At 50.2% G+C, this 15,353-nt stretch overlaps 2 protein-coding genes across 2 annotated transcripts; both read left to right on the top strand.

Moving 5' to 3' along the window:
• The first annotated feature begins 467 nt into the window (after positions 1-467).
• On the top strand, positions 468-4,419 carry LOC121328385 (PDZ domain-containing protein 4-like). Its single transcript, XM_041273018.1, has 2 exons — positions 468-2,599; positions 2,947-4,419. Exon 1 carries the CDS (start codon positions 1,222-1,224, stop codon positions 2,584-2,586), a length of 1,365 nt encoding a protein of 454 aa, XP_041128952.1. The 5' UTR covers positions 468-1,221; the 3' UTR covers positions 2,587-2,599; positions 2,947-4,419.
• Positions 4,420-11,073: 6,654 nt separating this feature from the next.
• Positions 11,074-15,164, top strand: LOC121328969 (fibulin-2-like). The gene is made up of 3 exons (XM_041274125.1): positions 11,074-11,179; positions 12,709-14,427; positions 15,019-15,164. Exons 2-3 carry the CDS (start codon positions 12,771-12,773, stop codon positions 15,162-15,164), a joined length of 1,803 nt encoding a protein of 600 aa, XP_041130059.1. The 5' UTR covers positions 11,074-11,179; positions 12,709-12,770.
• Positions 15,165-15,353: the final 189 nt, after the last annotated feature.

Genomic DNA, 15,353 nt, shown 5'->3' with positions numbered 1-15,353 from the left:
CATCATCTCAGTCCAGCGGCCTTGAGAGAGAGAGAGAGAGAGAGAGAGAGAGAGAGAGGGAGAAAGAGAGATAGTGAGCGAGCAAATCAATAACCCCCTCCCCCTTCATTCTCATCCAGCCATCAATACTGACATCAGAGCTTCTCGTAGCTTTGAGCTGAAACAAAACTTCACTCAGTAAATCTGCTCATAGTTTAAGCAATGCTTTTTCAGTGGTTATGCTGTGCGTTAGTTTACCCCTTTCTGTGTTTTACAATGCTTCCATATGCTTTACCAGACCTCTCTGTGCTTTACAATGCTGCCTATGCTTTACCATCCCTTTCTGTGTTTTACAATGCTTCCCTATGCTTTACCACACCTCTCTGTGCTTTACAATGCTTCCCTATGCTTTACCATCCCTTTCTGTGTTTTACAATGCTTCCCTATGCTTTACCACACCTCTCTGTGCTTTACAATGCTTCTCTATGCTTTACCGTGCTTTCACTGTGCTGTATTGCAGTTTGTTGTGCTTTTACTATGGGACACGTCTATAAGTGACATAGAGAAAGGCACTAGAGCCCAAACGCTGGTCTGCTTGACTCAGTCTCTTCTCCAAAGCTACACATTTGAGATCTGTGGAAACGAATCTGAGCACACAGCATCTGAGACTTACAGAATTATCACAGGCGTTAACTACAGACACAGATTCACACACTCCCTTTATTTTTCTGTCCTGTCCTTGCCTTTACGTCCTCTCTCACGCTCTCTTCTCTTTTCTTGTTTTTCTCTCCTTCCCTTCCTGTTCCGCCCTCCTTCGCAAAACAGAACGACAAGCAGAACGACAACAGCAGAGAGCTGAAGGGGCTGGACCGCCACCTGTCCACATCCTGCCCCCTGCTGGACAACGCGTCCCCCTTGAACGAGACCAGAGCGGGGGCAGTGGACAGCTTGAGGACAGTCCTGAGTAACAGCCAGGAGCTGGACAGCGGGGTGGGGAGGACGGACGAGAGCACGAGGTACGAGGAGTCCTCCGAGCACGACCTTCTGGGAGACGAGCACACCAGCAACACCACGACACCGGGGAGCCAGCGCAAATTCCACTTCGGAGCTGGAGGGGGGGGAGGAGGGAGGAGCGAGACCTCCTCCCTGCACAGCAGAGACTTCCACTTCAGCACAGACTCCCTCCTGCCTCTGGACTGCGGCCCCGCTCTGGGCTATGCTGGGGAGCCCTCTCTGGCTCTCATGATGCCGGGACTGACGGAGGAAGAGTTAGAGCGCTACAGGGAGCTGCTGGAGATCAAGTGCCACTTAGAGAATGGGAACCACCATCTGTTCCCTAACCCATACCCCTACCCGTACCCGAGGTGGGCAGAGACGGGGGGCGGGCTGCCCAAGAAGCTGGATGTGAACCGCAACGAGAGCCTGGAGCACGAGATGGCCATGCTGGAGGAGGAGCTGCGCCACCTGGAGTTCAAGTGCAGGAACATCCTGCGAGCTCAGAAGATGCAGCAGCTGAGGGAGCGGTGCATGAAGGCGTGGCTGCTGGAGGAAGAGGCCAGCAAGGCTGGACTGGGGCTGGGGCTGAGCGAGCCCCTCGCACACGAGCTGTCAGACATCACGGAGCTGCCTGAGCGCTCGGACAAGGACACCACCAGCGCCTACAACACCGGAGAGAGCTGCCGCACCCCCGACCTCCCCTCCCTACCGGGGAGAGGCAAGGGGACCAACCTGAACCGAGCCAAGCCCGGCCGAGAGGGCAGCCCGGCCAAGTTCGGCTCGCTGTCCCAGGACAGGGAGAGCAGGTGCAGTGGGGGCGGCAAGAGGCACTCGGAGTCCAGGAGACACCCAAAAAGCAGCAGCATCAGCCGGGAGCAGAACACCTCGACCAGCCCCTGCTTCTCCAGGAGGAGGCGCGGCGCGGGCGGCAGGCTGCCTGAGCACTACCAGAGCTGCTTGCAGCTGGGACGTCCCGGAGGGGAGGAGGGGGAGGAGGAGGACAGGGTTACAGAGAGCAGCGGGGGCCACCAGAGCCCAATGAGCCTGGCTAGCATGTGCCAGGACTCCCTGGTGGGTGACCAGAAAGCAGCTTCCTTCTCTCCTCTTCTTCCCCCCGAGCCCGTCCGGATGGAGTGGAAGGTGAAGGTGCGCAGCGACGGGACGAGGTTTGTGGCCAAGCGGCCCGTGCGCGACCGGCTCCTGAAAGCGCGGGCGATGAAAATCAAGGAGGAGCGCAGCGGGATAACGACGGACGACGACGCCGTCAGCGAGATGAAGATGGGACGCTACTGGAGCAAAGAGGAGAGGAAGCAGCACCTGGTCCGGGCTCGGGAGCAGCGCAAGAGAAGGGAGTTCATGATCCAGAGCCGGCTGGACTGCCTGAGGGAGCAGCACTCGCTGCAGCCGGGAGGGGAGGGAGGGGAGGGAGGGGAGGGAGGACGGAAGGCGGAGATGAGCATCATTGCGCTCAGCCACAGGAAGACCATGAAGAAGAGGAACCGTCGGATCCTGGACAACTGGATCACCATTCAGGAGATGCTGGCCCACGGTTCAAGGTCCGCGGATGGGAAGAAGATCTACAATCCCCTGCTGTCCGTCACCACGGTGTAGCGGTGAGGGGGGGGTGTGTAGCTTTCCACAATTCTGAGACCGGCTTTGGGGACTCTTGGCCGTGGTGTCAATACTTCGCCAGTCGCCCCGTGATGCATATGTCGGGTTGCGAACAACTGCTCACGTTACCCTGTGATGTGTCGTGTTTTTATGTTATGTCTGATGTAAGCGTAGTGTTGTCGTGCTTCGAGGGGTGGGTACCCAAACCCTGTACGTGTCGCGTCACTAATCGGAACTGAATCTCCATAAATGTTATGAACGTGTATTATCCCTCCTGCCCTTTCCGCCCACGTACTTAATCTACCGGATGTCAGACATTGCCCCATACTTCTTCTCACAGTGTTACGCGGTGAGGGGGGGGTGTGGAACGCTAACCTTTTCAGAAACAATTGAAACAGAAAAATACAATACAGCACAGTACAATACAATTCAATACAATACAATACAACACAGTTCAGTGCAATTGAATACAGTACAGTGCAATACAATACAGCTTAAATCCTAATTCCTAAAGGAATTAAGAGATGGGTATTAATCATCAAGGAATGGTCTTGAATACCTCCAGAACAATTTAAACACCTTGCAGACTCACAACCTGCCCCATGGTGTGCACCCTATTGACAGTGCTATGGCAGGTGAGACAGTCCCATGCTGTGCTATTGACAGTGCTACAGCAGGTGAATCAGTCCCACGCTGTGCTATTGACAGTGTTATGGCAGGTGAATCAGTCCCAGCTTTTTTGTAAGCCTGCTGTGCTGAAAGACTTCACAGTTGCTTTCCTTCCTTACTCTGCGAATCACAGCAGAGAGATCTCTGTTGTTATCTGTTTGTTTACCTGTATAGAAACTGAACTGGTGTATTTAGCTCTGGGGCGGGGCGAGCCTGTGTTATATTTTTTGTTTTTGCTTTTGAAAAAAACGGAGAGAAACATTATCTAAAAATAAAAAAAATAACGAATGTGGAATCGTTGACCATTGGAAGTTCTTCAGCAGGACTGTAATCGTCGGCTGACTTCGGATCCCAAACGGGATTGCACTGGGAGATGTACCCGCTCCCGAGTTCTGTACAGGAAAAAAAGTTTGACCAAAAACGCATGAATTTTAATTCAACGTCTTTAAAAATTAAAATTAAAATTAAAATCAGAGGATATATCACGACAGCCAGAAATGTTAACCTGTGTGCGTGTGCGTGTGTGTGCCTGTGCGTGTGCGTGTGCGTGTGCATGCTTTAATTTATATTAATCCTTGTGTATTTTTATTTATCTTACATTTTATTGACTATAGCCTTACAATGTGCGTTATAATGTTGCAATCACTCAACACAGCTGGCATAATCAAGCTATGGTAAAATGTATATAATATAAATATCTAATATGCACAATTCAATCCTTTGGTGACAGCCTGATCCATCTTTATAAAAGATACCAGCGCCACCTAGTGACCGCTCACTTTTGGATCAACTGTCCTTTTGTTTGGCTGACAACACACTCGCTGTGCACTAGATGGCGCTCACAAACATAAAGATTGTATGATCTCCCGCCAGAGTTGCAGATGTCTACAGCAGAGCAGCTAAAACTGAAGAGCAGCTCACTGTGAAACCAACACAGATTTGTACAACAATAAAATAAATAGTTAAAAACCAGTGATCAGAATGATGGAAACATCCTAAAATAAAGTGAAGGAGTTGCCTGAATCAGCAATCATTGCTGGTTTAATTCAGCAAGTATTGGGTCCAGAGTTCTCATTGTGTGGGCGCCAGGGTGAAAATTCATATTTATTTTTTGCAGCAAGGATAACAAAATAATATTGTCTTTGAATTCTCTTATAAAAGTTTCCCACATGTAAAAAGCACAGCAAAGTGTAATGAAGCACAGAGAGGCATGGTAAAGCATAGGTATGTTTTAAAGCACAGCTGCGTATCACCGTGTCTTCGCGCATTGTAGCATTGTAAAGCATAAAGCAGAGGGAAGCATTGTAAAGCACAGAGAGGTCTTGTAAAGCACAGTAGGTCTGGTACAGCACAGAGAGGTCCTGTAAAGCATAGGGAAGCATTGTAAAGCACAGAGAGGTGTGGTAAAGCATAGGGAAGCATTGTAAAGTACAGAGAGGTCTGGTAAAGCATAGGGAAGCATTGTAAAGCACAGAGAGGTCTGGTAAAGCATAGGGAAGCATTGTAAAGCAAAGAGGGGTCTGATAAAGCATAGGGAAGCATTGTAAAGCACAGAGAGGTCTGGTAAAGCATAGGGAAGCATTGTAAAGCACAGAGAGGTCTGGTAAAGCATAGGGAAGCATTGTAAAGCACAGAGAGGTCTGGTAAAGCATAGGGAAGCATTGTAAAGCACAGAGAGGTCTGGTAAAGCATAGGGAAACATTGTAAAGTACAGAAGGGTCTGGTAAAGCATAGGGAAGCATTGTAAAGCACAGAGAGGTGTGGTAAAGCTTAGGGAAGCATTGTAAAACACAGAGAGGTCTGGTAAAGCACAGGGAAGCATTGTAATTTACAGTGGTAAACTTTTTGAAAAGTATGTGCTGTTTTTTTGCATTGTATTTTGTAAATGGTGGTGCTATGGACTGCGGGAGACACCGTCACTGTGGTTCTGTCCAGCGAAGCACCACTGCTTGCAAACTTCTACGAAGGCTATGAACTAGGTCATAGGGACAGATCAATAATCCAGTATTGGCATATTAGCGATCAATTGTTAGCTCTTCATTGCGTGTCATCCTGAAAAATTATTAAATGATCAGTACAGTACAGTTTGCTTTCATATAGCGCTTTACAATAAAAACTACAAAAAAAGATTCGCCGGCAATCCTGATAGGACACGGGACGTCCCGGGACAAGCAAGCATTGGCGATTGCCTGATCTCAAGGTGCGACTGGGGGCAGGAGGTGCCGACAGCTCCTGTGAAACACAGAGACCCACTCAGAGCTTTATCAAGCAGTCAGCGATCTCTGTGTATCTTATATCAGCAGCTGTTTGTTGTTCACGGGTCACTGAAGCTGAAAAGGATCAGTCCCACTGCTGCTGAGAACTGTGAATATATCCATGCGAAATCTGAAAGGAGATTGGAGCAGAAGAAAGCAATTGTACATTTTGTCATTTTTCTTTCTTTTTTTTTGCATAAGACGTTTTGGTGAAGAAGAGTTTTTTTTTTTTTCCTGTAAATTCTTAACTTTTTTGATTCTTAACTTTTTTTTTTTTGCATGGTAAAACTGGTGTAGTGTGAAAAACAAAATGACAGAATTAATTATCACCCTCTCTCTCCTCCTCTCTCTCTCTCCTCTCCCCCCCGTCTCGGCTCTCTCCTCCTCCCCCCCTCTCCTCTCTCCGCTCATCCCTCTCTCCGTCCCTCTCTCCCTCCTCTTTCCTCGCCCCATTCTTCCCCTTCTCCTATCTCCCTCCCTCTCCTCCATCTCCTCCTCTCTCCCCTCTCTCCCCCACCTCTCTCTAACTCACCTCTCTCTCTCTCCTCTCCTCTCTCTCTCTTCTCTCCTCCCTTTCTCTCTCTCTCTCCTCTCTCCTCCCCCATCTCTGTCTCCCTCCTCCCCCTCCTTCCTCCCCCTCTCTTTCCCCCCCCGCCTCTCCCCCCCTCTCTCTTTCCGTCCCCCTCCTCTCTCCTCCCCCCTCACATCCTCCCCCCTCTCTCTCGCTTTCCTCCTCTCTCGCTCCTCCTCCTCCCCCCCACTTCTCTCTCTCTCTCCCCCCCCCCCCCGCTCCTCTCCCCTCTCCCTCCCCCCCCCGCTCGCTTCTCGCTCATCTCTCAGTGACATGGTTGTGTGTGTCTGTCTCTCTGTCTGTGTTCAGAGCTGTTCTTTGTGTCCTATGATCAGATGCATCCTGCTTGTTTGTCGTGTTGTTTGCAGGTCACTGTTCTTGGAATTGTTTTTAAAAATAAAATTAAAAAAAACTTCAAATAAAACAACTCGTTTTAGATAAACTTTGCGCTCTGCCTGTGTATCACTTTTGTCAACTCTTTGACGCTGGTTGGTAGAATGATTCTGCGTTTATGGAGTTCAGCTCCCTTATTTTGAATGACCTTCAAACAGATAGACAGAAAGTGGGTCAATTCACTATCCTCTCTCCTGTCCCCTCTCCCTTTCTCTCTCCTCTCCCTCCCTCCTCTCCTCTCCCACTCTCCTCTCTCCTCCCTACCTCCCCCTCTCCTCTCCCTCCTTTCTCTCTCCCTGCCTCTCTGGCCTCTATAATGATGCATGTTCTAACCCCCGCTGTCCTCTCAGCTCTGTGCAATTATTCTGTCAGCGACTGACATCTTCAGAGAAAATAAATGACGGTGCGACTGCCAGCCAGATCTGTGTCTCTGGGGGGGGGGGGTCTCTCACTGCCTGGCCGTGGTCGGACCCTCCACTGCAGCCCAGCGCTTTCTTTATCTAACCCCTGAGCTCCTCAAACCCACTGCCTTCCACACTGCAGCCCAGCGCTTTCTTTATCTAACCCCTGAGCTCCTCAAACCCACTGCCTTCCACACTGCAGCCCAGCGCTTTCTTTATCTAACCACTGAGCTCCTCAAACCCACTGCCTTCCACACTGCAGCCCAGCGCTTTCTTTATCTAACCACTGAGCTCCTCAAACCCATTGCCTTCCACACTGCAGCCCAGCACTTTCTTTAACCACTGAGCTCCTCAAACCCACTTCCTTCCACACTGCAGCCCAGCGCTTTCTTTATCTAACCACTGAGCTCCTCAAACCCACTGCCTTCCACACTGCAGCCCAGTGCTCTAAACACTGAGCTTCTCAACCCCACTGCCTTCCACACTGCAACCCTGCGCATTCTCTAACCACTGAGCTACTCAATCACACTGCCTTCCACACTGCAGCCCAGCGCTTTCTTTATCTAACAATTGAGCTCCTCAAACCCGACTGCCTTCAACACTGCAGCCCAGTGCTTTCTTTATCTAACCACTGAGCTCCTCAAACCCACTGCCTTCCACACTGCAGCCCTGCACTCTAACCACTGAGCTACTCAAACCCACTGCCTTCCACACTACAGCCCAGCGCTTTCTTTATCTAACCACTGAGCTCCTCAAACCCACTGCCTTCCACACTGCAGCCCAGCACTCTCTCTAACCACTGAGCTCCTCAAACCCACTGCCTTCCACACTGCAGCCCAGCGCTTTCTTTATCTAACCACTGAGCTCCTCAAACCCACTGCCTTCCACACTGCAGCCCAGCGCTTTCTTTATCTAACCCCTGAGCTCCTCAAACCCACATTGCCTTCCGCACTGCAGCCCGGCGCGTTCTTTATCTAACCACTGAGCTCCTCAAACCCACTGCCTTCCACACTGCAGCCCAGCGCTTTCTTTCTCTAACCACTGAGCTCCTCAAACCCACTGCCTTCCACACTGCAGCCCAGCGCTTTCTTTATCTAACCACTGAGCTCCTCAAACCCACTGCCTTCCACACTGCAGCCCAGCGCTTTCTTTCTCTAACCACTGAGCTCCTCAAACCCACTGCCTTCCACACTGCAGCCCAGCGCTTTCTTTATCTAACCACTGAGCTCCTCAAACCCACTGCCTTCCACACTGCAGCCCAGCGCTTTCTTTATCTAACCACTGAGCTCCTCAAACCCACTGCCTTCCACACTGCAGCCCAGCGCTTTCTTTATCTAACCACTGAGCTCCTCAAACCCACTGCCTTCCACTCTCTCTCTCTCTCTCTCTCTCTCTCTCTCTCTCTCTCTCTCTCTCTCTCCTCTCTCTCTCTCTTTCTCCTCTCTCTCCCTCCCTCCCTCTCCCCCCTCCCTCCCTCTCCCTCCCCCCTATAATCCATTTGGGGTAATATCCGACCTCCACACAATGCAATCTATTATATATACGCCCATAGTTCAGCTATTTGCATTGGTCTGTAGTGTTTGTCTGTGTGTTTGTTTGCTGGAGGAGTTTAGAGTCCAGAAATCAATCTGGCAGTCGATGGCCGTTCTCAAACACGCGGCTGTTTGCACAAGGAAAACGCCAGCAGCACCCTGCTGTCCGGACAAACTATTAGAGACAGGAGGGAAAAGATTAGCGATCCTGACCTGGCATAGCACTGTGAAAAGGGCATGGCACATTGAGACACTGAGATACTGAGACACACTCACACACTGAGACACTGAGATACACACACACAGAACCTAGTGGTGCTCCACATAGTACACACACACCTGCTCGTACACTCTGTTGCCACACTCACACACTGAGACACTGAGATACACACACACACACTCACACACTGAGACACTGAGACACACACACACTGAGACACTGACACACACATTTTGACTGTGTGTGACACTGTGCCTCTGTGACTCTGTGTGAGTGTGTGTACAACCTGAGACACTGAGATACACATACTGAGACACTGAGACACTGAGACACACTCACACACTGAGACACTGAGACACTGAGACACACTCACACACTGAGACACTGAGATACACTGAGACTGGTGTGTTGTCTAACACACTGTGTGACAAACACTGAGATACACACACACCTGACACTGAGACACACTCACAAACTGAGACACTGAGACACTGAGACACACTCACACACTGAGACACTGAGATACAGACACACACACTCACACACACACAAACACACACACACACACACACAGAGACACACACACACACACACACACACACCCACACACACACACACACACACACACAGAGAAACCAACCACACTCACTTGTGAGTGGTGTAGTGTGTGTGTGTGGAGCCACGAGTGTCACACACACTACCAACACTGGACTCACACACTGAGACACACACACACACACACACACGCACACACACTGATGAATGGTGAAGGACAAAGAATAAATACATGTACCAAAAATAAATAATTGAAATATGTGAGGGAGGGAGAAAGAGAGAGGCAATACATGGTACGTCACCCCCTCCCCCCATCAATCAATTGCACATTGGGAGGGGTCTATGATGAATCTCTCAGCGCTGGGCTGTGATTTGTCGAGGTCTCACTGCGTTTTGAGTGCGGTTCTGCTCCCTCTCTCGTTCTGCCCTTGACTGCGTTTGTTTGTCAGTCCTTGCTAACCAGCTAGTGTCTCCTCTCTCTCTCTCTCTCTCTCGCTCTATATCTCTCTCTCTCTCTCTCTCTCTCTCTCTCCCTTAGAGATACGGAAAGGAGAGATCTAGGGACTAAAAGAACCGGTCGTAACCACCAACCCACCTGTACAAGGATATTAAACGACAATATTTTATAAATTTTTTTTTTTTCACTGACCACACAAAATTTCATAAATATAAGTTTTATTATTATATTATTATTATTATTATTATTATTATTATTTAATTTATTCGTGGTGTCGTTTTATATGTTTCTGTTTCACCCCACACTTGTTTCGAGTCCACACAGACTAATTAATTCCAGGGTCAAACTGTGGTCCCGACACTAGGTGTGGCGACACGCCGCCCCAGACTAATATTCGAGGGTCACTTTGGTCCCGACATAGTTGTTACGACCTCCCCGCCCTCAGACAAAATTCGAGGGGTCACTTTGGTTCCCGACCGATGGTGTGTCGACAACGCCGACCTCAGAGACTAATAATTCGAGGGTCACTTTGGTCCTACTATGCCTAGTGTGGCGACACGCCGCCCTCTAGTGTACGACACGTCGCCTTTCAACCAAATAATTCGAGGGTCAAATCAACTTTGGTCCCGACCTAGGTGGGACACGACGTCGCCCTCGCATACTAATAATTCGAGGGTCACTTTTTCCCGACCTAGTGTGGCAACACGCGGCGGGAGTCTGATTATTAAGCTCCCAGTGAAACCAGGGCTGGATCACACTGCTGTGCAACCCTGAGCTTGTTTTCTGATTCAGTCACAAAGGAATCGGATTCGTTGTGTATTTCCAGTAATGACGTATGGTTAGTTGAAACCCGTGAGGTTTGTAATTAATTTGGTACCTAAATGGACCAAAACAGTCCAAAACAGGGCAAGGCACGCTGACTGTACGTTTCTGTGTGATTTGTACACTCTTGTGAAACGGGAATCGTGGACAGTGCAGCGCGGCGCTGTTTAAAGATCATTTGTACACTTCGTCTCCTCCACTCGGAATGTCACTGTTTCTGTCGCAGGGTTACGATAATGTCACCAAGCGCAGCGGCAACTCGGAGCTTTGGTGTAAATTCGATGAATTTCGGATTATTAATAATACATGTTTTCACCTTTCTCCGTGTGAATTGTATTCCTGTCGGGGAGTAAATAAAGAACCCCCCATTTAAGTTGCTACGGGAAACTACTATAGTCTAATAATAAAGACTCAAACGCGCGTTTTAAAATGACCCCCCCCCCCCCACGATTTATGAATGAGAATCGTGTACGAGACAGTGCTGCCGCCTGGCGGGTGAAATCCATCACTGCAACACTTTAGTTTTTTTTTTTTTTTTTTTTACCCACCAGTGGTCAGAAAAGGTCAGTCTTCAGTTTCATAACTCGAAAAAAAAAAAAAAAAAAAAAAAAATCGGAGCGAGGTTTTTGTTTCCAAGCGAGGAGGGTGACTTGGAAAGCGAGGTTGTAAACGGATATCATTATAAATGCAACTGACCGAACGAGACACAGTAAGCAGAGTAAGTACGGTGTTAATTTAACTTGTATTTGCGTTTAAAAAAAGATATTGGCTAATTTTCACGAGCGTGTGTGTGTCCGACAAGATAGCGCTTGTTTCATAGGCTCCGGGCGTGCAGTACATTGCAGTCAGTCTCGCTCTGTGTCGGGTAATTGTACGGTTTTACCCCCATGCTTTTACCATGGTTATTCTACTGTGCATTTACCATGGTTTACCACGGTTTGTTTTTCAATATGCTTTACCAGACCTCTCTGTGCTTTACAGTGCTTCCCTATGCTTTACCAGACCTCTCTGTGCTTTACAATGCTTCCCTATGCTTTACCAGACCTCTCTGTGCTTTACAATGCTTCCCTATGCTTTACCAGACCTCTCTGTGCTTTACAATGCTTCCCTATGCTTTACCAGACCTCTCTGTGCTTTACAATGCTTCCCTATGCTTTACCAGACCTCTCTGTGCTTTACAATGCTTCCCTATGCTTTACCAGACCTCTCTGTGCTTTACAATGCTTCCATATGCTTTTACCAGACCTCTCTGTGCTTTACAATGCTTCCCTATGCTTTACCAGACCTCTCTGTGCTTTACAATGCTTCCCTATGCTTTACCAGACCTCTCTGTGCTTTACAATGCTTCCCTATGCTTTACCAGACCTCTCAGTGCTTTACAATGCTTCCCTATGCTTTACCACACCTCTCTGTGCTTTACAATGCTTCCCTATGCTTTACCTATGATCAGTATTACACTGTGTTGTATTACACTGTGCTGTATTACACTGTGCTGTATTACACTGTGCTGTTCTATATTGTGCTGTATTACACTGTGCTGTGCTGTCACTGTGGGACATTTTCTAAGGGCTGTTTTTGGACGAGTGGTTTCTGGTCACTGCTATCTCAGTCTGAGACGCAGGTATTTCTCAAAGGGGTGAGAGTGTCTTTCAAGACCTGTGGGTGAGGAGGGGTCACAGCAGGTCAGTCAGTGTGAATGTGTGTCAGTGTGTGTGTGTGTGTGTGTGTGTGTGTGTGTGTGTGTGTGTGTGTGTGCGTGTGTCAAGAACCATAAGTTCAACCGCAGGGGGGATTCAGTTTGGCGTCTTTTTGACAGAGGTTACAGGCTCGACTTTTCTTTACAGCTGTGCTCACACTGTCTCCACATGCACTGCTGAAACTCTTCTCCACCCCCCCCCTCTCTCTCTCGGTCCCAGTCCTCATCTCCTCTATCTCCCCTTTTTCTCCCCTCCTTTATCCCCCTCTCTTCCCTTCCCTCTCTCTGTCCTCATCTCAACTAGTCTAAATTAAAAAGGATTAGGTTCCTCTCTCCCTCTCCTCCCCATTCCTCTCCTTCACCCCCTTCTCTTTCCCTCTCTCCCTCCCCCCGTCCCCCAGTCCTCTCCCTAACCCTGTCACCCTGTAACTCTCTACACTGTGTTATACAGGCCGTTTAGTCTGCGTTTGAGCTCTGTGAGACTGATACAAAAGAACAGGTCAGCTGAAAGTTCAAAATCTTTTATTATTTTTCTCTCTATCTTTCCACAGTTAAAAAGAAAATAAAACCTGAAACAGCAGCAAAACTTCGGGGCTCCACGATAATCTCTGTGATGATCCCCCATCTCTCTGCCTCCCTCCCGCTGCCGCCTCTGGTCCTGCTTCTACTGGTTTTGCACCAGTCTGGCTGCGGCCCCAGTCCCCCGGTCCCCGCTACAGACTGCAGCACAGTGCGGTGCCCCCCACTGGAGACTGCCTGCATTGAGGAGGGAGCCCCTAGTGGAGACAGAGCAACAGTGCAGCACAGCAGCCCCGACACCACCAGCTGCTGCCCTGTGTGTTTAAAGAAGGGGTGCAGGTGTCGGGGGTACCAGCTATGGGACTGCATTTCCGCAGGGTACACTGAGGGCACCGTCCCGGCTGGGGGGTCCTACCTGGTAGATTCGGGGAGCACCGAATGCAGCTGTCCCGCCAAGGTTGGGGGTGAGATTGAGTGTAATTTCCTGCCTTGCCCCGAGCTGCCCCTGAACTGCTTGGAAGTATGGGACCCCCTGGAGGAACCCCAAAGTGTCCAGGCCGGGGGAGCGGGGTGCCCGCAGTGTAAAAAGACGGGCTGCGTCAGCGACGGGAGAGCGCTGGAAGAGGGGGAGTCCTTCGCGGTGCCCCCCTGCACCGTGTGCTCCTGCCTGGGGAGTGGGGCGCTGCTGTGCACCCCGGAAAGAGACTGCGAGGGAGGGGGGGGCGATGCAGGGGCTGTCGAGGGAAGAAAGGGCCCCCAGCCGGCTCGTTCGGGGGCCCCCACGCAGCCCAAGAAAGAGTTAAAGCACTTGACTCTGCTTTCCCAGAGAGGAGCCCCCAAAAAGCTGAGCTGGCCCCCAGGGGCCACTCAAACTGAATGGCAGGAAAGGGCCTCGCAGGTGGATGCTCACATTTTAGGGGCCTCGCGGAGTGAAGCAGAGAAAGGGGCCCCGGCGACACAATTAAGGGCCACCAGCAGGACGGACCAGGGGGCCACGCAGACTGACAGACAGCAGAGGGTAGAGGCCACGGATTCAAGTGGCCTAAATGTACGTTTAGGGCTCACGCAGACTGGGAACGGCATAGTGCAGCCAGGGGCCACAAACAGGGCAATTTGGCCCCTAAGGGTAGATCAGGGGGCCACACGGAGTAAAGAACAGGAACAGGAGTCTGCGAATCGACTAGAGGACTCCCAGGCCACAGCGCAGCAAGTCTCTGTGGAAAAGAGAAGGGGCCAGTTTAGAAACGGCACAGAGCAGCGCAGCGGTAACAGGGTCGTCGGAGTTACTGTGAGGGGCCCCACTTTGGCGAGAGTAGGGGCCACGCTCAAAGTAAGACACAAAGAGTCACAATCAGGGAGAAAGGAAGCGGGGTCAGGGGCCTCCCAGGGAGCAGGGGCCACACCTAGGAGGAGAAGGCCCCAGATTATGGGGATCGTAGGGAGAACAGGGGTGACGAGCAAGCCAGAGGAAAAACCCGGGGACACGCGCATTTCGGGGGCCAACGTCATTCTCTCGTATATAAGGGCCACCACCACTGCCACCGCAAGGGGCCACGCTGGCCAAGTGAGGACCACGCCGAATCGGGGGCCCCCCAGGGCCACAGGTTCACAGCAGCAGTTGTTTCCCTCCGCCCCGGGCTTGACACAGGCGCCGAGGACAGAGGGACCCCAGACAAGTGGACAGGGGGCCACACTGCGGCGAGGGTCGAAAGAGGGGCCACACCCGGCTCAACAGACTGGGAACCAGACAGGTGAGGGACTGTCTGTCTGTTTCTTTCTCTGTCTGCAGCTGTAATGAAACTAAACTCTTTTCAGAATGTAGTAAACTAACACATACTGCAAATAGAAGGGATTATATTGTAGTGTCAAACTGAACAGGATTGTGGGTCTGTGTCTGTCTGTGTCTCTATCTCTGCCTGTCTGGCTGTCTGGCTGTCTGTGTGTCTGGTCTGTCTGTCTCTATCTCTGCCTGCCTGTCTGTCTGGCTGTCTCTATCTCTGCCTGTCTGTCTGTCTGTCTATCCATGTGTCTGTGTCTATCTCTGCCTGTCTTGTTTAACAAGATGTGGACATCAAGTGTAAACAACAAATGGGGGGGGGGGGGGGTTAGGGTTAGGTTAGGGTTAGGGTTTATATTTGGGACCAAGTAATTGATTTTTCGACAAGATAAATAAGATTTTCTTTATTGTAACCTTGGTTCACTATAACTAAACAGCTGTCTAAATGAGATTCGAGATCCCAGCTTGACAAATAGATTCCCAGATCCTCTCTCAAACTCCAATTCAAAATCAAAATTAGCTTTATTGGCAAGTATGAAATACACAATCTCTCTCTCTCTCTCAGTGATGTCACAATCCCCTCTCGACCCCTGCTGCATTGAGGGCCGACGATTGGCTGCTACTAACAGGCAGTGCACAAAGGCCCCACCCACCGGCGAGGAAACGGACACTTGCAGGTCAGAGCTCAGTGGCCAATCGCTGCGTTTCTAAAGGCTGTTTTTTTTTTTTTTTTAATGGAAATCAAGACTCCTGTTGCACAGCAGCGTCACCCAGTCCAGGTTTTGCTACCAGCTTGATCAGCCCCAGTGTGTCTAGGCAACAAGCTCAGGTGTGTCTCATTATTAAACTCCCAGTGAAACCAGCACTGGATCACACTGCTGTGCGGCGGGAGTCTGATTA

Source organism: Polyodon spathula, chromosome 16, assembly GCF_017654505.1.
Source record: "Polyodon spathula isolate WHYD16114869_AA chromosome 16, ASM1765450v1, whole genome shotgun sequence".
NCBI classification, from domain to species: domain Eukaryota; kingdom Metazoa; phylum Chordata; class Actinopteri; order Acipenseriformes; family Polyodontidae; genus Polyodon; species Polyodon spathula.
This window is presented reverse-complemented; position numbering and strand designations above follow the sequence as displayed.